Here is a 23038-nt window from a genome sequence, read left to right on the forward strand (position 1 = left end):
TATAGGAACAGTACTTACTTGTCCCCTCTGTGACCATGGTATAGGAACAGTACTTACTTAACCCCCTCTGTTACCATGGTATAGGAACAGTACTTACTTAACCCCCTCTGTTACCATGGTATAGGAACAGTACTTACTTAACCCCCTCTGTGACCATGGTACTGAAACAGAACTTACTTGTCCCCTCTGTTACCATGGTATAGGAACAGTACTTACTTAACCCCCTCTGTGACCATGGTACTGAAACAGAACTTACTTGTCCCCTCTGTTACCATGGTATAGGAACAGTACTTACTTAACCCCCTCTGTGACCATGGTACTGAAACAGAACTTACTTGTCCCCTCTGTTACCATGGTATAGGAACAGTACTTACTTAACCCCCTCTGTTACCATGGTATAGGAACAGTACTTACTTGTCCCCTCTGTGACCATGGTATAGGAACAGTACTTACTTAACCCCCTCTGTGACCATGGTACTGAAACAGAACTTACTTGCCCCCCGTCTGTGACCATGGTACTGAAACAGAACTTACTTGCCCCCTCTGTGACCATGGTATAGGAACAGTACTTACTTGCCCCCCGTCTGTGACCATGGTACTGAAACAGAACTTACTTGCCCCCCGTCTGTGACCATGGTACTGAAACAGAACTTACTTGCCCCCTCTGTGACCATGGTACAGAAACAGAACTTACTTGCCCCCCTCTGTGACCATGGTACAGAAACAGAACTTACTTGCCCCCCTCTGTGACGATGGTGAGTCTGGAGGTGTCTGTCAGAGTCTTGTAGTTCTTAGACCAGATGAACTCCGACCCCTCGGCCATCTCAGAACACTCAAAGATCATGGAGATCACACCATCATCATCCACATCCAGTATGATCTCATGAGTACCTGGGGGGTACATGTTACATAGAGGAGAGAAACGGAGAAAGACGAGAGATTTAAAAAATACCTTTATTAACCCAATAGTTACATCAATAAAAGCACATAGAAGTCCCCTGAGAGAGACAGAGAGAGAGACAGAGAGAGAGAGAGAGACAGAGAGAGACAGAGAGAGAGAGAGATAGAGAGAGACAGAGAGAGAGAGAGACAGAGAGAGAGAGAGAATGAACTACTGTACACACCAGGCATGGTTAGAGCCAGAACAGGTCCTAACACAGCAGAAGTCTTTCCCACTCCAGCCAGGTTCTGAGCACGCACCCTGAACACATAGGACCTGCCTGCAATCAGACCATTGACCTGGAGAACACACACAAGGAGGGAGAGGAACAACACACATTGCTGTTAGCTAACACACTACAACTCTACTATCTGGCTTTCCAGCAGGCCATCACATGGCTTTGTCCTTAACTACTTGGAATTGATGGAACGCTAACCTTGGTGGCCTTCCCAAGGACCACTATAGAATGCTAGACAGGTATGGGTATAGACAGGTATGGGTATAGACAGGTATGGGTATAGACAGGTATGGGTATAGACAGGTATGGGTATAGACAGGTATGGGTATAGACAGGTATGGGTATAGACAGGTATGGGTATAGACAGGTATGGGTATAGACAGGGTCCTCTATGGCAGATATATAGACACATCCTAACCTTCATGTACTTCAGCTTGGTGGCCTTCTCATGTACTCCCTTCCAGTCCTCCCCTGCCACGGCCTCCTTGATGTCCACATAGAAGCCGTTGACAGGAGTACGGCCATCGAAGGTAGGAGGTTCCCACAGCAACACCAGGGAACTGTCACGCACCTCCAACACATGGAGACCATGCGGAGCACCTGGAGAGACAGACAGGTAGACAGAGAGACAGGTAGTTACTATACTGTAACACCTCCAACACATGGAGACCATGAGGAGCACCTGGAGAGACAGACAGGTAGAGAGAGAGACAGGTAGTTACTATACTGTAACACCTCCAACACATGGAGACCATGAGGAGCACCTGGAGAGACAGACAGGTAGAGAGAGAGACAGGTAGCTACTATACTGTAACACCTCCAACACATGGAGATCATGAGGAGCACCGGGAGAGACAGACAGGTAGAGAGAGAGACAGGTAGTTACTATACTGTAACACCTCCAACACATGGAGACCATGAGGAGCACCTGGAGAGACAGACAGGTAGAGAGAGAGACAGGTAGTTACTATACTGTAACACCTCCAACACATGGAGATCATGAGGAGCACCGGGAGAGACAGACAGGTAGAGGTTACTGTACTGTACATCCGTTCCTAAGTGACCATGTGACATGACCATGTGACCTGACCAGAGGTTTGGGGTAAATTCCAGTAAGAAAGTTAACCAAATTCCAATGTTCCTAATCGAAAGGCATTGAAGATAATTAGAATTTCGGTGTACTTCTTCAATTGTAATTGACCACAACCCTGCTTAACCAGGAGAAACTCCAAGTTCTGATCCTGTGAGGAATTGTTTTGTGGGTAGAAGGGTAGGTGGCTTAGAGATTGTTCATTCTTTACACTCCAGGGATAGGGTATAGGTTAAAGGGTATAGGTTATAGGATATAGGGTAGTGTAAGGTTAGGGTATAGGGTAAGGTTAGTGTGTAGGGTAAGGGTATAGGTTGAAGGGTATAGGTTATAGGATATAGGGCAGTGTAAGGTTAGTGTGTAGGTTAAGGTTAGGATATAGGGTAGTGTAAGGTTAGTATGTAGGGTAAGGTTAGTGTGTAGGTTAAGGTTAGGATATAGGGTAGTGTAAGGTTAGTATGTAGGGTAAGGTTAGTGTTTAGGTTAAGGTTAGTGTATAGGGTAAGGTTAGGGTATAGGGTAAGTTAGGGTATAGGTTAAGGTTAGGGTATAGGGTAAGGTTAGTGTATAGGGTAAGTTAGGGTATAGGGTAAGGTTAGGGTATAGGGTAAGGTTAGGGTATAGGGTAAGGTTAGTGTATAGGGTAAGGTTAGGGTATAGGGTAAGGTTAGGGTATAGGGTAAGGTTAGTGTATAGGGTAAGGTTAGGGTATAGGGTAAGGTTAGTGTATAGGGTAAGGTTAGTGTATAGGGTAAGGTTAGGGTATAGGGTAAGGTTAGTGTATAGGGTAAGGTTAGGGTATAGGGTAAGGTTAGTGTATAGGGTAAGGTTAGGGTATAGGGTAAGGTTAGTGTATAGGGTAAGGTTAGTGTATAGGGTAAGGTTAGGGTATAGGGTAAGGTTAGTGTATAGGGTAAGGTTAGGGTATAGGGTAAGATTAGTGTATAGGGTAAGGTTAGGGTATAGGGTTGTGTACCAAACTAGGGGTATAGGGATGTGTACCAAACTCACTAAAAGTGGCAGTAATAAAGCCTCTCTTGAAAAAGCCAAACCTTGACCCGGAAAATATAAAAAACTATCGGCCTATATCGAATCTTCCATTCCTCTCAAAAAATTTTGAAAAAGCTGTTGCGCAGCAACTCACTGCCTTTCTGAAGACGACCAATGTATACGAAATGCTTCAGTCTGGTTTTAGACCCCATCATAGCACTGAGACTGCACTTGTGAAGGTGGTAAATGACCTTTTAATGGCGTCAGACCGAGGCTCTGCATCTGTCCTCGTGCTACTAGACCTTAGTGCTGCCTTTGACACCATCGATCACCACATTCTTTTGGAGAGACTGGAAACCCAAATTGGTCTACACGGACAAGTTCTGGCCTGGTTTAGATCTTACCTGTCGGAAAGATATCAGTTTGTCTCTGTGAATGGTTTGTCCTCTGACAAATCAACTGTACATTTCGGTGTTCCTCAAGGTTCCGTTTTAGGACCACTATTGTTTTCACTATATATTTTACCTCTTGGGGATGTTATTCGAAAACATAATGTTAACTTTCACTGCTATGTGGATGACACACAGCTGTACATTTCAATGAAACATGGTGAAGCCCCAAAATTGCCCTCGCTAGAAGCCTGTGTTTCAGACATAAGGAAGTGGATGGCTGAAAACTTTCTACTTTTAAACTCGGACAAAACAGAGATGCTTGTTCTAGGTCCCAAGAAACAAAGAGATCTTCTGTTAAATCTGACAATTAATCTTGATGGTTGTAAAGTCGTCTCAAATAAAACTGTGAAGGACCTCGGCGTTACTCTTGACCCTGATCTCTCTTTTGACGAACATATCAAGACTGTTTCAAGGACAGCTTTTTTCCATCTACGTAACATTGCAAAAATCAGAAATTTTCTGTCCAAAAATGATGCAGAAAAATTAATCCATGCATTTGTTACTTCTAGGTTAGACTACTGCAATGCTCTACTTTCCGGCTACCCGGATAAAGCACTAAATAAACTTCAGTTAGTGCTAAATACGGCTGCTAGAATCCTGACTAGAACCAAGAAATTTGATCATATTACTCCAGTGCTAGCTTCCCTACACTGGCTTCCTGTTAAGGCAAGGGCTGATTTCAAGGTTTTACTGTTAACCTATAAAGCGTTACATGGGCTTGCTCCTACCTATCTTTCCGAGTTGGTCCTGCCGTACATACCTATACGTACGCTACGGTCACAAGACGCAGGCCTCCTAATTGTCCCTAGAATTTCTAAGCAAACAGCGGGAGGCAGGGCTTTCTCCTATAGATCTCCATTTTTATGGAACGGTCTGCCTACCCATGTGAGAGACGCAGACTCGGTCTCAACCTTTAAGTCTTTACTGAAGACTTATCTCTTCAGTAGGTCATATGATTGAGTGTAGTCTGGCCCAGGAGTGTGAAGGTGAACGGAAAGGCTCTGGAGCAACGAACCGCCCTTGCTGTCTCTGCCTGGCCGGTTCCCCTCTCTCCACTGGGATTCTCTGCCTCTAACCCTATTACAGGGGCTGAGTCACTGGCTTACTGGTGCTCTTTCATGCCGTCCCTAGGAGGGGTGCGTCACTTGAGTGGGTTGAGTTACTGACGTGATCTTCCTGTCTGGGTTGGCGCCCCCCCTTGGTTTGTGCTGTGGTGGAGATCTTTGTGGGCTATACTCGGCCTTGTCTCCGGATTGTAAGTTGGTGGTTGAAGATATCCCTCTAGTGGTGCGGGGGCTGTGCTTTGGCAAAGTGGGTGGGGTTATATCCTTCCTGTTTGGCCCTGTCCGGGGGTATCTTTCGGATGGGGCCACAGTGTCTCCTGACCGCTCCTGTCTCAGCCTCCAGTATTTATGCTGCAGTAGTTTATGTGTCGGGGGGCTAGGGTCAGTTGGTTATACCTGGAGTACTTCTCCTGTCTTATCCAGTGTCCTGTGTGAATTTAAGTATGCTCTCTCTAATTCTCTCGTTCTCTCTTTCTTTCTCTCTCTCTGAGAACCTGAGCCCTAGGACCATACGTCAGGACTACCGGGCATGCTGACACCTTGCTGTCCCCAGTCTGCCCGGCCTTGCTGCTATTCCAGTTTCAACTGTTCTGCCTGCGGTTACGGAACCCCTACCTGTCCCAGACCTGCTGTTTTCAACTCTTAATGATTGGCTATGAAAAGCCAACTGACATTTATTCCTGATTATTATTTGACCATGCTTGTCATTCATGAACATTTTGAAAATCTTGGCTCTCTCTAATTTTCTCCTTCTCTCTTTCTTTCTCTCTCTCGGAGAACCTGAGCCCTAGGACCATACGTCAGGACTGCCGGGCATGATGACTCCTTGCTGTCCCCAGTCCACCTGGCCTTGCTGCTATTCCAGTTTCAACTGTTCTGCCTGCGGTTATGGAACCCCTACCTGTCCCAGACCTGCTGTTTTCAAATCTTAATGATCGGCTATGAAAAGCCAACTGAAAATTATTCATGATTATTATTTGACCATGCTTGTCACTTATGAACATTTGAACATCTTGGCCATGTTCTGTTATAATCTCCACCCGGCACAGCCAGAAGAGGACTGGCCACCCCTCATAGCCTGGTTCCTCTCTAGGTTTCTTCCTAGGTTTTGGCCTTTCTAGGGAGTTTTTCCTAGCCACCGTGCTTCTACACCTGCATTGCTTGCTGTTTGGAGTTTTAGGCTGGGTTTCTGTACAGCACTTCGAGATATTAAGCTGATGTACGAAGGGCTATATAAAATAAACTTGATTGATATAGGGTAAGGTTAGTGTATAGGGTAAGGTTAGTGTATAGGGTAAGGTTAGGGTATAGGGTAAGGTTAGTGTATAGGGTAAGATTAGGGTAAGGTTAGTGTATAGGGTAAGGTTAGGGTACCTGGCTTAGCAATAGTCCATTCTTTACACTCCAGAGCTGCGCTGGGCAGGGAGGCCTCGCTGACACCGGCCATGTTGATGGCTCGCACTTGGAACTGGTAGAACAAGTTCTCCTTCAGGTTCTCTGCCTGGACACACACAGGAAGGACACACCCAGGAAGGACACACACAGCACACACAGGAAGGACACACACAGGAAGGACACACACAGCAGACACAGGAAGGACACACACAGGAAGGACACACACAGCACACACAGGAAGGACACACACAGGAAGGACACACACAGGAAGTACACACACAGCACACACAGGAAGGACACACACAGGAAGTACACACACAGGAAGGACACACACAGGAAGGACACACACAGGAAGGACACACACAGGAAGGACACACCCAGGAAGGACACACCCAGGAAGGACACACCCAGGAAGCCACACACCCAGGAAGGACACACACAGGAAGGTTAGAGGCTCTATTAACGCTCCCTGAAGCTTTAACAACACACTGTATCAGCCCGTCGCTGTAATAATCCAATGTATCAATCCATCAATTTAGAACCGAAACATTTGTTTGGCCAGAGCCAAAAGAAGTGTACTTAATTGTTAATTCTATGCCATTTGCCATGTGTCTTAAAATGTCTTACCTTATAGGAAGTACAGGTGACAGCCTTGGGGTTGAGTTCATGCCACTGTCCTCCAACTCCACCCTTCACTGTCCTGTAGTCCACAAAGTATCCTCTGATGTCAGCTCCCCCGGTCACCGCCGGCTCCCTCCAGGCTAACACCATGTAGTCACGAGCTGCCTCCATCAGGTGGACTCCACTGGGGACACTAGGGATGGCTGGAGGGGGTACCGCAGGTTAACAGGGAGGATGGGACAGGGAGGGGAGAATGGGACAGGGAGGATGGGAAAGGGTTAGTGAGGATTGGAAAGGAAGGATGGGACAGGGAGGATGGGACAGGGAGGATGGGACAGGGAGGATGGGACAGGGTCAGGGAGGATGGGACAGGGATGATGGGACAGGGAGGATGGGACAGGGAGGATGGGACAGGGATGATGGGACAGGGAGGATGGGACAGGGTCAGGGGGATTGGACAGGGAGGATGGGACAGGGTCAGGGGGATTGGACAGGGAGGATGGGACAGGGTCAGGGGGATTGGACAGGGAGGATGGGACAGTGAGGATGGGACAGGGTCAGGGAGGATGGGACAGGGAGGATGGGACAGGGTCAGGGAGGATGGGACAGGGAGGATGGGACAGGGTCAGGGAGGATGGGACAGTGAGGATGGGACAGGGTCAGGGAGGATGGGACAGGGAGGATGGGACAGGGAGGATGGGACAGGGATGATGGGACAGGGAGGATGGGACAGGGTCAGGGGGATTGGACAGGGAGGATGGGACAGGGTCAGGGGGATTGGACAGGGAGGATGGGACAGGGTCAGGGGGATTGGACAGGGAGGATGGGACAGTGAATGTGGGACAGGGTCAGGGAGGATGGGACAGGGAGGATGGGACAGGGTCAGGGAGGATGGGACAGGGAGGATGGGACAGGGTCAGGGAGGATGGGACAGTGAGGATGGGACAGGGTCAGGGAGGATGGGACAGGGAGGATGGGACAGAGAGGATGGGACAGGGAGGATGGGACAGGGATGATGGGACAGGGTCAGGGAGGATGGGACAGGACCATGGATGATGGGACAAGGTCAGGGAGGATGGGACAGGATTAGTGAGGATGGGACAGGGAGGATGGGACAGGGAGGATGGGACAGTGAGGATGGGACAGGACAAGAGAGGATGGGACAGAACCAGATAGGATGGGACAGGACCAGATAGGATGGGACAGGACCAGATAGGATGGGACAGGACCAGAGAGGATGGGACAGGGTCAGGGAGGATGGGACAGTGACAGGGGGATGGGACAGGGAGGATGGGACAGGACCATGGATGATAGGACAAGGTCAGGGAGGATGGGACAGGATTAGTGAGGATGGGACAGGGAGGATGGGACAGGACCAGAGAGGATGGGACAGGGTCAGAGAGGATGGGACAGGGTCATGGGAGGATGGGACAGGACAAGAGAGGATGGGACAGGGTCATGGGAGGATGGGACAGGACCAGAGAGGATGGGACACGGTCATGGGAGGATGGGACAGGACAAGAGAGGATGGGACAGGGTCAATGGAGGATGGGACAGGACCAGAGAGGATGGGACAGGGTCATGGGAGGATGGGACAGGACCAGAGAGGATGGGACAGGGTCATGGGAGGATGGGACAGGACAAGAGAGGATGGGACAGGGTCATGGGAGGATGGGACAGGGTCATGGGAGGATGGGACAGGACCATGGGAGGATGGGACAGGACAAGAGAGGATGGGACAGGGTCATGGGAGGATGGGACAGGGTCATGGGAGGATGGGACAGGGTCATGGGAGGATGGGACAGGGTCATGGGAGGATGGGACAGGACCAGAGAGGATGGGACAGGGTCATGGGAGGATGGGACAGGACAAGAGAGGATGGGACAGGGTCATGGGAGGATGGGACAGGACCAGAGAGGATGGGACAGGGTCATGGGAGGATGGGACAGGACCAGAGAGGATGGGACAGGACCAGAGAGGATGGGACAGGGTCATGGGAGGATGGGACAGGACCAGAGAGGATGGGACAGGGTCATGGGAGGATGGGACAGGACAAGAGAGGATGGGACAGGGTCATGGGAGGATGGGACAGGACCAGAGAGGATGGGACAGGGTCATGGGAGGATGGGACAGGACCAGAGAGGATGGGACAGGGTCATGGGAGGATGGGACAGGACCAGAGAGGATGGGACAGGGTCAGGGAGGATGGGACAGAACCAGAGAGGATGGGACAGGGTCATGGGAGGATGGGACAGGACCAGAGAGGATGGGACAGGGTCATGGGGGATGGGACAGGACCAGAGAGGATGGGACAGGGTCAGGGAGGATGGGACAGGACCAGAGAGGATGGGACAGGACAAGAGAGGATGGGACAGGACAAGAGAGGATGGGACAGGACCAGAGAGGATGGGACAGGACCAGAGAGGATGGGACAGGGTCATGGGGGATGGGACAGGGAGGATGGGGGATGGGACAGGGAGGATGGGACAGGGTCAGGGAGGATGGGACAGGGAGGATGGGATGGGACAGGGTCATGGGGAATGGGACAGGGAGGATGGGATGGGACAGGGGGTAAGGTACATGGACAGGCCAGATAGGACAGGGGGTAAGGTACAGGGACGGGGGGGATGGGTGAGTGACAGGGGGATGGGACAGGGTTAGCGGGGATGGGACAGGGACAGGGAGGGGGGTGGGTCAGGGGGTAAGGTACAGGGACAGGAGGTAATGTACAGGGATGGCTTTGGCTTTTGAGGAATTGTCTTATATACAGTGAGAAATACATCCTAAAGTTCAGGACTAACAGAGCTGAGGAATTGTCTTATATACAGTGAGAAATACATCCTAAAGTTCAGGACTAACAGAGCTGAGGAATTGTCTTATATACAGTGAGAAATACATCCTAAAGTTCAGGACTAACAGAGCTGAGGAATTGTCTTATATACAGTGAGAAATACATCCTAAAGTTCTGGACAAACATAGAGCTGAGGAGTACAATGAGAAATGCATAGTAGCGTACTGTTAAAAGCAAAAACGGAAACCCCCAAGATCTTCACCTCATATTCCTTCTATGTTATTTTGCAATCTATACAGTACACCCAGTTATGTAAAGTCTCACCGATGCCAGCCTTGACGACCACGACCTCTGACTCCATAGAGCTGTGACTGTACCCTGCTGCGTTCACCGCCTTCACACGGAACACACACGACTCTCCTGTGTTCAGACCGTGGCACACAAACCTGTTGGCACAGGAACATCTAGGGTTATTGATTTGGATTAGTGAATGAATGACTGATTTATTGATTGATTTTTGAATTTAAAAATTTATGAATTAATGGATGAATGAATGAATGAAATATTGGATGAAAGGAAGATTGAATGAATGAATGAATGGTTGATTGAATAAATGGTTGATTGAATAAATGGTTGATTGAATGAATTGTTGAATGAATGAATGGTTGAATGAATGAATGAATAAATGGTTGAATGAATGATTGATTGATTGATTTGCTATAATGTAATGTACCTGGTCCCTTTAACAGGCTTGTTGTTTGCAGGTGTCCAGACATCACTGCCCGCCACAGTATAGTCGATGTAATATCCCACCAGGTGTTTTACATCCTTAGACGCCCCCCAGGAAACAACGACTGATGTATCTGTGTTCCTAGTGGCTACGGCTGGGCCGGGGGCTGCAGGCAGGTCTGAGAGCGAGGGAGATGGGGGAAGCAGAGTGCAGTAGTCCAGCATATATCTCAATATGTCTTTATCTCTCTACTCACCCAGCATATATCTCAATATGTCTTTATCTCTCTACTCACCCAGCATATCTCCTACAGTGATATCTCCAGTAGCAGAGGAGGCCTCAGACATCCCAGCAGAGTTGCTGTATGTATCTACAGCATATATCTCAATATGTCTTTATCTCTCTACTCACCCAGCATATCTCCTACAGTGATATCTCCAGTAGTAGAGGAGGCCTCAGACATCCCAGCAGAGTTGCTGTATGTATCTACAGTATATATCTCAATATGTCTTTATCTCTCTACTCACCCAGCATATCTCCTACAGTGATATCTCCAGTAGCAGAGGAGGCCTCAGACATCCCAGCAGAGTTGCTGTATATATCTACAGTATATATCTCTATGTGTCTTTATCTCTCTACTCACCCAGCATATCTCCTACAGTGATATCTCCAGTAGTAGAGGAGGCCTCAGACATCCCAGCAGAGTTGCAGCAGCGGACTCTGAAGCTGTAGCTCTTCCCCTCTGCCAGATCAAACAGTGCGAAGCGAGGAGACTTGACGGGCATCCCTGTGTTGGCCCTCTGCCAGCACTCACTGCCAGCAACACACTGGCAAAATAAACACCCAGGACTGGTCAACACCGGCATACAGGGTCAACAATCAGTCAACCAAGCTGTCCATCATCCTTCCTTTCCCCAACAACTCTAAGGCCCTGCAGCACTCACATCTGTAATCATGAAGTGCTTTGAAAGGCTGGTTATAGCACACATCAACTCCATCATCCCAGAATCTAGGACTTAACACTTCCCTCTGCAACTGGATCCTGGACTTCCTGACGGGCCGACCCCAGGTGGTGAGGGTAGGCAACAACATATCCGCTATGCTGGCCCTTCAACACTGGGGACCCTCAGGGGTGTGTGCTTAGTCCACTCCTGTACTCCCTGTTCACCCATGCACGACTCCAACAATATCATCAAGTTTGATGACGACACGACACGACACGACTCACACAAACTTAATTTGCTCACACACATTCATACTGACTTGACACCAGGGGTTCCCAAACTTTTTCGACCCACGACCCCATTTTGATATCTGTAAATTCTCACGACCCCAACCATGGGAAATAAATTATGTCCTTAACAGTCCATGTTAACTTTTTTATTTGGGGCTTTGGCAGTCAATTGAAAAACATGCTAACAGTATTTCTGATTGTCTTCTCAACTCACCATCACATACTTTTAATGTGGGTCTATGACAGTCAATTGAAAATCTCTTATCTAAACACCACCAATCAGATGATTGCTTGATGCATGTTGCATCAGAGCTTCTCAAAGTCAGGTTGTCAATGCGCACCTCATCTCTGCCGTCACATCGAACCTGGATCGATATTTGGTTTTAATGCAGACGAAAACACTGAAATCAGTTTCAAAAATACAAGATCAAATCATGACATCAGGGATCTTCAGGTCAGAAAGTCTGAGGGTTCTAGAAATAGGCCCAAGTTCCCGAGTTGGAATTCCAAGTTCGGTGACCGATTCTTCCCAGTCGGAACCAGTCATTGTCCGGGAAACAAAAGTTTAAAAACTTGGTTCCGCTGGTAGTATGTTTGGAGAGCTGCTTCATAGCTGTGGAGTCCTTGAAAACGCAAATGGAATGGTTGATGTGAGCACCTTTTTTTATTTAACTAGCCAATTAAGAACAAATTCTTATTTACAATGACGGCCTAGGAACAGTGGGTAGCCTTGTTCAGTGGGTTACTGCCTTGTTCAGGGGCAGAACAACAGATTAAACCTTGTCAACTCAGGGATTTGATCTAGCAACCTTTCGGTTACTGGCCCAATGCTCTAACCACTAGGCTACCTGATAAAAATGAGGTTTAAGCATTATTAAACTGTCTACAAAGTCTGGGCAATTGTCTCAGAAACTGATTGGAGTGTGTTCACTTTCGGTTAATTTACCCTAACGATGTAACTATAAAACGCTTAATGGATTTTCTCCGTCCGGGTAATACATGTGAAGGTGTGATTGGTGGTACAGTTGTGCGTGTCTGACGGCAGGGTATTTCAGACATGGAGAAAGCAGATTGACTAAAGGTGCTTTTCCTTAACTTCACTAGGGTAGGAAGCAGCATTGGGAATTTTGGATGAAAAGCGTGCCTAAATTAAACTGCCTGCTACTCAGCCATAAAAGCTAGAATATGCATACAATTAGTAGATTTGGATAGTAAACACTCTGAAGTTTCTAAAACTGTTTGAATGATGTCTGTGAGTATAACAGAACTCATATGGCAGGCAAAAACCTGAGAAAAAATCCAACCAGGAAGTGGGAAATCTGAGGTTTGTAGTTTTTCAACTCTTTGCCTATCAAATACACAGTGTCCATGGGGTCATATTGCACTTCCACTAGATGTCAACAGTCTTTAGAACCTTGTTTGAGGCTTCTACTGTGAAGTTGGGGCGAAAGAGGGGAATGAGTTAGAGGTCTGCCAGAGAGGCATGAGCTGACCACGCGTGTTCACGTGATAGTTAGCGTTTCATTGCAATTCTACAGACAAAGAAATTCTCCGGTTGGAACATTATTGAAAATTTATGTTAAAAACATCCTAAAGATTATTCTATACATCGTTTGACATGTTTCTACGGACTGTAATGGAACTTTTTTTACTTTTCATCTGCACCTAGTGATCGCGCCTCATGAATTTTGATTACTGGGCTAAACGCGCAAACAAAAAGGAGGTATTTGGACATAAATGATGGACATTATGGAACAAAACAAACTTTTATTGTGGAACTGGGATTCCCTGGGAGTGCATTCTGATGAAGATCATCAAAGGTAAGTGAATGTTTATAATGTTACTTCTGACTTCTGTTGACTGCATAATATGGTGGATATATTTGTGCCTTGACTGGGCTCTGAGAGCTGTACTCAGATTATTGCATGGTTTGCTTTTTTCGTAAAGCTTTTTTGAAATCTGACACAGCGGTTGCCTTAAGGAGAAGTGCATCTAAAATTCCATTCATAACAGTTGTATCTTTTATCAATGTTTATGAGTATTTCTGTAAATTGATGTGGCTCTCTGCAAATCGAAGGATGTTTTGTGACTTCTGAACGTAAGGCGCCAATGTAAACTCAGATTTTTGGATATAAATATGAACTTTACCGAACAAAACATACATGTATTGTGTAACATGAAGTCCTATGAGTGTCATCTGATGACGATCATCAAAGGTTAGTGATGAATTTTATCTATATTTCTGCTTTTTGTGAATCCTCTCTTTGGCTGGAAAAATGGCTGTGTTATTCTGTGAATAGGCACTCACCTAACATAATCGTTTGGTTTGATTTCGTCGTAAAGCCTTTTTCAAAATCGGACACTGTGGCTGGATTTACAACAAGTGTATCTTTAAAATGGTGTAAAATACATGTGTGTTTGAGGAATTATAATTATGGGATTTCTGTTGTTTTGAATTTGGCGCCCTGCAGTTTCACTGGCTGTTGAAGAAGTGGGACGCTACCGTCTCACCTACCCTAGAGAGGTTAATTAAGAAGCCTCTTGGACCTAGACTTGGCGCTCCGATACCGCTTGCCGGGTGGCTGGAGTCTTTGACAATTTTTAGGGCCTTCCTCTGACACCGCCTGGTATAGCGGTTCTGGAGGTTCTGGATGGCAGGAAGCTTGGTGATGTACTGGGCCGTTCGCACTACCCCCTGTAGTGCCTTGCGGTCGGAGGCCGAGCAGTTGCCATACCAGGCAGTGATGCAACCAGTCAGGATGCTCTCAATGGTGCAGCTGTAGAACCTTTTGAGAATCTGAGGAACCATGCCAAATCTTTTTAGTCTCCTGAGGGGGAATATGTTTTGTCGTGCCCTCTTCACGACTGTCTTGGTGTGCTTGGACCATGTTAGTTTGTTGGTGATGTGGACACCAAGGAACTTGAAGCTCTCAACCTGCTCCACTACAGCCCCGTCAATGAGAATGGGGGAGTGCTTAGCCCTCTTTTTCCTGTGGTCCACAATCATCTCCTTTGTCCTGATCACATTGAGGAAGAGGTTGTTGTCCTGGCACAACACGGCCAGGTCTCTGACCTCCTCACTATAGGCTGTCTCGTTGTTGTCGGTGATCAGGCCTACCACTGTTGTGTCGTCAGCAAACTTAATGATGGTGTTGGAGTCGTACCTGGCCGTGCAGTCATGAGTGAAAATATATACATACGGGAAACTGTTGAGCGTGAAAAACCCAGAAGCGTTGCAGTTCTTGACACGCACAAACCGGTAGGCCTGGCACCTACTACCATTCCCTGTTCAAAGGCACTTCAATATTTTGTCTTGCCCATTCCCCCTCTGAATGGCACACATACACAATCCAGGTCTCAAGGCTTAAAAATATTGCTTTAACCCGTCTCTTCACCATCTACACTGATTGAAATAGATGTAACAGGTGACAAGGGATCATATCTTTCACCTGGTCAGTCTGTCATGGAAAGAGCAGGTGTTCCTAATGGTCTGTACACTCAGTTTATATCCTGATGCCTAGTTACCTTGACCCTTCACATATCTAACCCTACCACTCCAGTAGCCCTGCACGTTATAAAATGGTATTGGAACTTACCTTGTATATATCTTATACTTGACTTTTTAAATGTATGTTTTATAGTACTACTGATATTGATTACTGCATTGTTGGGTTTGAAGCTGACAAGAAAGGCATTTCACTGTACTTGTGCACATGACAATAAAAAAGTTGAAACAATCAACCCATCAACCAACCAATCAATAAACCAATAAACTGATCAATCTTTAAACCCATCAATCAATCATCCTCTCACCTTCTCTACGATGTACATAACCCCTTCATGACCTCTTTGAGCGGGCGGAGTCCAGGCCAGAACCACGTAGTTCTTCGTTGCCTCGGTAACCACCAGGTCGGTGGGCTCACCTGGTACCACGCCCACTGAGGTGTCAACAAGGGTCAGGGGTCAGGATTATTGTAATAAACATAGTGGAGAGATCTATAGATAATGTATTGACAGTACGTATAAAGTGTATAACTATATGTCGAACCTGTAGCGTCTTCCTCAGTGAACTTGATCATTCCGGTAAAGGGAGCAGAGGGACCAGCTAAGATACACAGAGACAGCACGTTACAACAGCACGTTACAACAGCACGTTACAACAGCACGTTACAACAGCAGGTTATAACAGAACGTTACAACAGCACGTTACAACAGCACGTTACAACAGCACGTTACAACAGCACGTTACAACAGCACGTTACAACAGCACGTTACAACAGAACGTTACAACAGCGCGTTACAACAGCACGTTACAACAGCAGGTTATAACAGCACGTTACAACAGCACGTTACAACAGCAGGTTACAATAGAAGGTAACAACACGTTACAACAGCACGTTACAACAGCACGTTACAACAGCACGTTTCAACAGCAGGTTACAACAGCACGTTACAACAGCAGGTTACAATAGAAGGTAACAACACGTTACAACAGCACGTTACAACAGAACGTTACAACAGCACGTTACAACAGCACGTTACAACAGCACGTTACAACAGCAGGTTACAACATCACGTTACAACAGCACGTTACAACAGCACGTTACAACAGCACGTTACAACAGCAGGTTATAACAGCACGTTACAACAACACGTTACAACAGCACGTTACAACAACACGTTACAACAGCAGGTTACAACAGCACGTTACAACAGCACGTTACAACAGCAGGTTACAACAGCAGGTTACAACAGCAGGTTACAACAGCACGTTACAACAGCAGGTTACAACAGCAGGTTACAACAACACGTTACAACAGCACGTTACAACATCACGTTACAACAGCAGGTTATAACAGCACGTTACAGCACGTTACAACAGCACGTTACAACAGCACGTTACAACAGCAGGTTATAACAGCACGTTACAGCACGTTACAACAGCACGTTACAACAGCACGTTACAACAGCACGTTACAACAGCAGGTTATAACAGCACGTTACAACAGCAGGTTATAACAGCACGTTACAACAGCACGTTACAGCACGTTACAACAACACGTTACAACAGCACGTTACAACAGCACGTTACAACAGCAGGTTACAACAGCAGGTTACAACAGCAGGTTACAACAGAAGGTAACAGCACGTTACAACAGCACGTTACAACAGCACGTTACAACAGCACGTTACAACAGCACGTTACAACAGCACGTTACAACAGCAGGTTACAACATCACGTTACAACAGCACGTTACAACAGCACGTTACAACAGCACGTTACAACAGCACGTTACAACAGCACGTTACAACAGCACGTTACAACAGCACGTTACAACAGAACGTTACAACAGCGCGTTACAACAGCACGTTACAACAGCAGGTTACAATAGAAGGTAACAACACGTTACAACAGCACGTTACAACAGCACGTTACAACAGCACGTTTCAACAGCAGGTTACAACAGCACGTTACAACAGCAGGTTACAATAGAAGGTAACAACACGTTACAACAGCACGTTACAACAGAACGTTACAACAGCACGTTACAACAGCACGTTACAACAGCACGTTACAACAGCAGGTTACAACATCACGTTACAACAGCACGTTACAACAGCACGTTACAACAGCACGTTACAACAGCACGTTACAACAGCACGTTACAACAGCACGTTACAACAGCACGTTACAACAGAACGTTACAACAGCACGTTACAACAGCACGTTACAACAGCACGTTACAACAACACGTTACAACAGCAGGTTACAACAGCACGTTACAACAGCACGTTACAACAGCAGGTTACAACAGCAGGTTACAACAGCAGGTTACAACAGCACGTTACAACAGCAGGTTACAACAGCAGGTTACAACAACACGTTACAACAGCACGTTACAACATCACGTTACAACAGCAGGTTATAACAGCACGTTACAGCACGTTACAACAGCACGTTACAACAGCACGTTACAACAGCAGGTTATAACAGCACGTTACAGCACGTTACAACAGCACGTTACAACAGCATGTTACAACAGCACGTTACAACAGCAGGTTATAACAGCACGTTACAACAGCAGGTTATAACAGCACGTTACAACAGCACGTTACAGCACGTTACAACAACACGTTACAACAGCACGTTACAACAGCACGTTACAACAGCAGGTTACAACAGCAGGTTACAACAGCAGGTTACAACAGAAGGTAACAGCACGTTACAACAGCACGTTACAACAGCACGTTACAACAGCACGTTACAACAGCACGTTACAACAGCACGTTACAACAGCAGGTTACAACATCACGTTACAACAGCACGTTACAACAGCACGTTACAACAGCACGTTACAACAACAGGTTACAGCAGCAGGTTACAGCAGCAGGTTACAGCAGCAGGTTACAGCAGCAGGTTACAACAGCACGTTACAACAGCACGTTACAACAGCACGTTACAACAGCAGGTTACAACAGCAGGTTACAACAGCACGTTACAACAGCACGTTACAACAGCACGTTACAACAGCACGTTACAACAGCAGGTTATAACAGCAGGTTACAATAGAAGGTAACAGCACGTTACAACAGCAGGTTACAACAGCAGGTTACAACAGCAGGTTACAACAGCAGGTTACAATAGAAGGTAACAGCACGTTACAACAGCACGTTACAACAGCAGGTTATAACAGCACGTTACAACAGCAGGTTATAACAGCACGTTTCAACAGCACGTTTCAACAGCAGGTTATAACAGCACGTTACAACAACACGTTACAACATCACGTTACAACAGCACGTTACAACAGCAGGTTACAACATCACGTTACAACAGCAGGTTATAACAGCACGTTACAACATCACGTTACAACATCACGTTACAACATCACGTTACAACAACAGGTTACAACAGCAGGTTACAACAGCAGGTTATAACAGCACGTTACAACAGCACGTTACAACAGCACGTTACAACAGCACGTTACAACAGCAGGTTACAACAGCAGGTTATAACAGCACGTTACAACCGCACGTTACAACCGCACGTTACAACAGCACGTTACAACAGCACGTTACAACAGCACGTTACAACATCACGTTACAACAGCACGTTACAACAGCACGTTACAACAGCACGTTACAACAGCAGGTTACAACAGCACGTTACAACAGCACGTTACAACAGCACGTTACAACAGCACGTTACAACAGCACGTTACAACAGCACGTTACAACAGCACGTTACAACAGCAGGTTACAATAGAAGGTAACAACACGTTACAACAGCAGGTTACAACAGCACGTTACAACAGCAGGTTACAATAGAAGGTAACAGAAGGTAACAGCATCACGTTACAACAGCAGGTTACAACATGATCCTATCACCACTATTATCAAACCTTTCTAATCATGTTTTTAATTATACCAGAGTTCTCAGACTGGTCTGGGAGGGCCTTTCTATTTATTCACTAAAACACCTGGGCTAACGAACCTGGACGAATACACCTGGGGCTAACACACCTGGACTAATACACCTGGAGCTAACACACCTGGACTAATACACCTAGACTAATATACCTGGGGCTAACGAACCTGGACTAATACACCTGGAGCTAACACACCTGGACTAATACACCTGGAGCTAACACACCTGGACTAATACACCTGGGGCTAACACACCTGGACTAATACACCTGGAGCTAACGAACCTGGACTAATACACCTAGACTAATACACCTGGGGCTAACACACCTAGACTAATATACCTGGGGCTAACACACCTGGACTAATACACCTGGAGCTAACGAACCTGGACGAATACACCTGGGGCTAACGAACCTGGACGAATACACCTGGGGCTAACACACCTGGACTAATACACCTGGAGCTAACACACCTGGGCTAACGAACCTGGACGAATACACCTGAGGCTAACACACCTGGAGCTAACACACCTAGAGCTAACACACCTAGACTAATATACCTGGGGCTAACACACCTGGACTAACACACCTGGAGCTAACACACCTAGACTAATATACCTGGGGCTAACACACCTGGACTAATACACCTAGAGCTAACACACCTGGGCTAACGAACCTGGACGAACACACCTGGGGCTAACACACCTGGACTAATACACCTGGAGCTAACACACCTGGGCTAACGAATCTGGACGAATACACCTGGGGCTAACACACCTGGGGCTAACACACCTGGAGCTAACACACCTGGACTAATACACCTAGACTAATACACCTAGACTAATACACCTAGACTAATACACCTGGACTAATACACCTGGAGCTAACACACCTGGGCTAGACCAAAGCCTAAACAACCAGTAGCTCTCCAGGAGGAGGTCACTCCTGTTCTAACCAATCAGATGCTGACCTCGGTGGCGAGCCCTGTCGTGGGGGTCTATGGCGATAACGGGATCAGAGGCTCTAGAAGGTCGGCTGACCCCAGCCCGGTTGATGGCTCTGACCCGGAAGGTATAGCTCCTCCCCTCAATCAGCCCCGTTACCGGGAACCGGGCGTACTTCACAGGGGTGTCGTTACACTGAGCCCAGTGGTGGTGGCCCACCTCACACCTACACACACGCGCACACGCACGCACGCACGCACGCGCGGGAACACACACACAGAGAGAGAGAGAAGTACCATGGAGCTAGTCTGTGCAGGTCTAGAGATGTGGAGAACCACAGAAGAAGAGAGAGCTAACCTTCAAAGAGAGCGAGGAAACCCCAGAAGAACAGAAGTCCCTACCTATCAATGAAGTATCCCAGGATGGCGCTGCTTCCCTCCACCGCCGGCTGTTTCCATGTCACCACAACGTAGTCCTTGTTGGCGTCATGGCAACGTACGTCCAGGGGCGCCACGGGAACACCTTCCAACTCCACCTCTTCATCTGTGACACACACACGTAAACACTTGTACACGCACACACCTGTGAGAACACGCACTAACATTTAACCCAACCCTTCTGAATCAGAGAGGTGCGGTGGGCTGCCATAATCGACATCCACGTCTTCGGCACCCGGAGAACAGTGGGTTAACTGCCTTGCTCAGGGCCCGGGGAACAGTGGGTTAACTGCCTTGCTCAGGGCCCGGGGAACAGTGGGTTAACTGCCTTGCTCAGGGCCCGGGGAACAGTGGGTTAACTGCCTTGCTCAGGGCCCGGGGAACAGTGGGTTAACTGCCTTGCTCAGGGCCCGGGGAACAGTGGGTTAACTGCCTTGCTCAGGGCCCGGGGAACAGTGGGTTAACTGCCTTGCTCAGGGGCAGAACGACAGATTTTTACCTTGTCAGCTTGGGGATTTGATCCAGCATCCTTTCGGTTACTAGTCCAACACTCTAACCACTAGGCTACCTGCCGCCCCACTACACTACCACTCAGACCACTCAGCATTAGGTCTGTCACACATCTATCAAACCCTTTAAATCTGTACTGTAGTCATTCACTGGGGATTAGGTCTGTTTTACCACCCCATCTACAGTCGTGGCCAAAAGGTTTGAGAATGACACAAATATTAACTTTCATAAAGTCTGCTGCCTCAGTGTCTTTAGATATTTTTGTCAGATGTTACTATTGAATACTGAAGTATAATTACAAGCATTTCATAAGTGTCAAAGGCTTTTATTGACAATTACATGAAGTTGATGCAAAGAGTCAATATTTGCAGTGTTGACCCTTCTTTTTCAAGACCTCTGCAATCCCCCCTGGCATGCTGTCAATTAACTTCTGGGCCACATCCTGACTGATGGCAGCCCAGTCTTAAATAATCAATGCTTGGACTTTGTCAGAATTTGTGGGTTTTTGTTTGTCCACCCGCCTCTTGAGGATTGACCACAAGTTCTCAATGGGATTAAGGTCTGGGGAGTTTCCTGGCCATGGAACCAAAATATTTATGTTTTGTTCCCCGAGCCACTTAGTTATCACTTTTGCCATATGACAAGGTGCTCCATCATGCTGGAAAAGGCATTGTTCGTCACCAAACTGTTCCTGGATGGTTGGGAGAAGTTGCTCTCAGACGATATGTTGGTACCATTCTTTATTCATGGCTGTGTTCTTAGGTAAAATTGTGTGAGCCCACTCCCTTGGCTGCGAAGCAACCCCCCACATGAATGGTCTCAGGATGCTTTACTGTTGGCATGACACAGGACTGATGGTAGCGCTCACCTTGTCTTCTCCGGACAAGGTTTTTTCCGGATGCCCCAAACAATCGGAAAGGGGATTCATCAGAGAAAATGACTTTACCCCAGTCCTCAGTAGTTCAATCCCTGTACCTTTTGCAGAATATCAGTCTGTCCCTGATGTTTTTCCTGGAGAGAAGTGGCTTCTTTGCTGCCCTTCTTGAAAACAGGCCATCCTCCAAAAGTCTTCTCAGATGCACAGTGAGGAGAATACTTTTGGACTTTCTTGGGCGCCCTGAAGCCTTCTTCACAACAATTGAACCGCTCTCCTTGAAGTTCTTGATGATCCGATAAATGGTTGATTTAGGTGTAATCTTACTGGCAGCAATACCCTTGCCTGTGAAGTCCTTTTTGTGCAATGCCATGATGAAGGCATGTGTTCCCTTGCAGGTAACCATGGTTGACAGAGGAAGAACAATGATTCCAAGCACCACCCTCCTTTTGAAGCTTCCAGTCTGTTATTCGAACTCAATCAGCATGACAGAGTGATCTCCAGCCTTGTCCTCGTCAACACTCACACCCTTGTTAACGAGAGAATCACTGACATAATGTCAGCTAGTCCTTTTGTGGCAGGGCTGAAATGCAGTGGAAATGTTTTGGGGGGATTCCTTTCATTTGCATGGCAAAGAGGGACTTTGCAATTAATTGCAATTCATCTGATCACTCTTTATAACATTCTGGAGTATATGCAAATTGCCATCATACAAACTGAGGCAGCAGACTTTGTGAAAATATATATTTGTGTCTCAAAACTGTTGGCCACAACTGTACTCTCCTTACCTCTCTCTGCAGTGTGTTGGGTGGAGACAGATATAGAAGCAACATTTCAGGAGATAGAACTGAGACAGAGATGCACAGACAGTGCTGGGACAGACACTGGTTAACACTGACCCACTGGTTAACACTGGTTAACACTGACCCAGTGGTTAACACTAACCCACTGGTTAACACTAACCCACTGGTTAACACAGACCCACTGGTTAACACTGACCCACTGGTTAACACTGCCCCACTGGTTAACACTGCCCCACTGGTTAACACTGCCCCACTGGTTAACACTGACCCACTGGTTAACACTGACCCCCTGGTTAACACTGACCCACTGGTTAACACTGACCCACTGGTTAACACTGCCCCACTGGTTAACACTGACCCACTGGTTAACACTGACCCACTGGTTAACACTGACCCACTGGTTAACACTGACCCCCTGGTTAACACTGACCCCCTGGCTAACACTGACCCACTGGTTAACACTGACCCCCTGTTTAACACTGACCCACTGTTTAACAC

General features: G+C 47.1%; 1 protein-coding gene across 1 annotated transcript in view; it reads right to left on the reverse strand.

Annotated features, from left to right (window-relative positions):
• The window catches only part of myom1a (myomesin 1a (skelemin)), a 130180-nt gene that overhangs the window by 62400 nt on the left and 44742 nt on the right, over positions 1–23038 (reverse strand). The window contains exons 11-22 of the mRNA XM_055882462.1: positions 20318–20459; positions 19943–20142; positions 15594–15650; positions 15359–15483; positions 10955–11138; positions 10315–10489; positions 9906–10027; positions 6797–6993; positions 6149–6275; positions 1597–1778; positions 1125–1239; positions 735–891 (exon numbers count right to left, since the gene is read on the reverse strand). Of these exons, the coding sequence (XP_055738437.1) occupies positions 735–891; positions 1125–1239; positions 1597–1778; positions 6149–6275; positions 6797–6993; positions 9906–10027; positions 10315–10489; positions 10955–11138; positions 15359–15483; positions 15594–15650; positions 19943–20142; positions 20318–20459 (1783 nt within the window). The remainder of the gene's footprint in view (positions 1–734; positions 892–1124; positions 1240–1596; positions 1779–6148; positions 6276–6796; positions 6994–9905; positions 10028–10314; positions 10490–10954; positions 11139–15358; positions 15484–15593; positions 15651–19942; positions 20143–20317; positions 20460–23038) is intronic.

Source organism: Salvelinus fontinalis, chromosome 26 (genome assembly GCF_029448725.1).
Source record: "Salvelinus fontinalis isolate EN_2023a chromosome 26, ASM2944872v1, whole genome shotgun sequence".
Lineage (NCBI taxonomy): Eukaryota > Metazoa > Chordata > Actinopteri > Salmoniformes > Salmonidae > Salvelinus > Salvelinus fontinalis.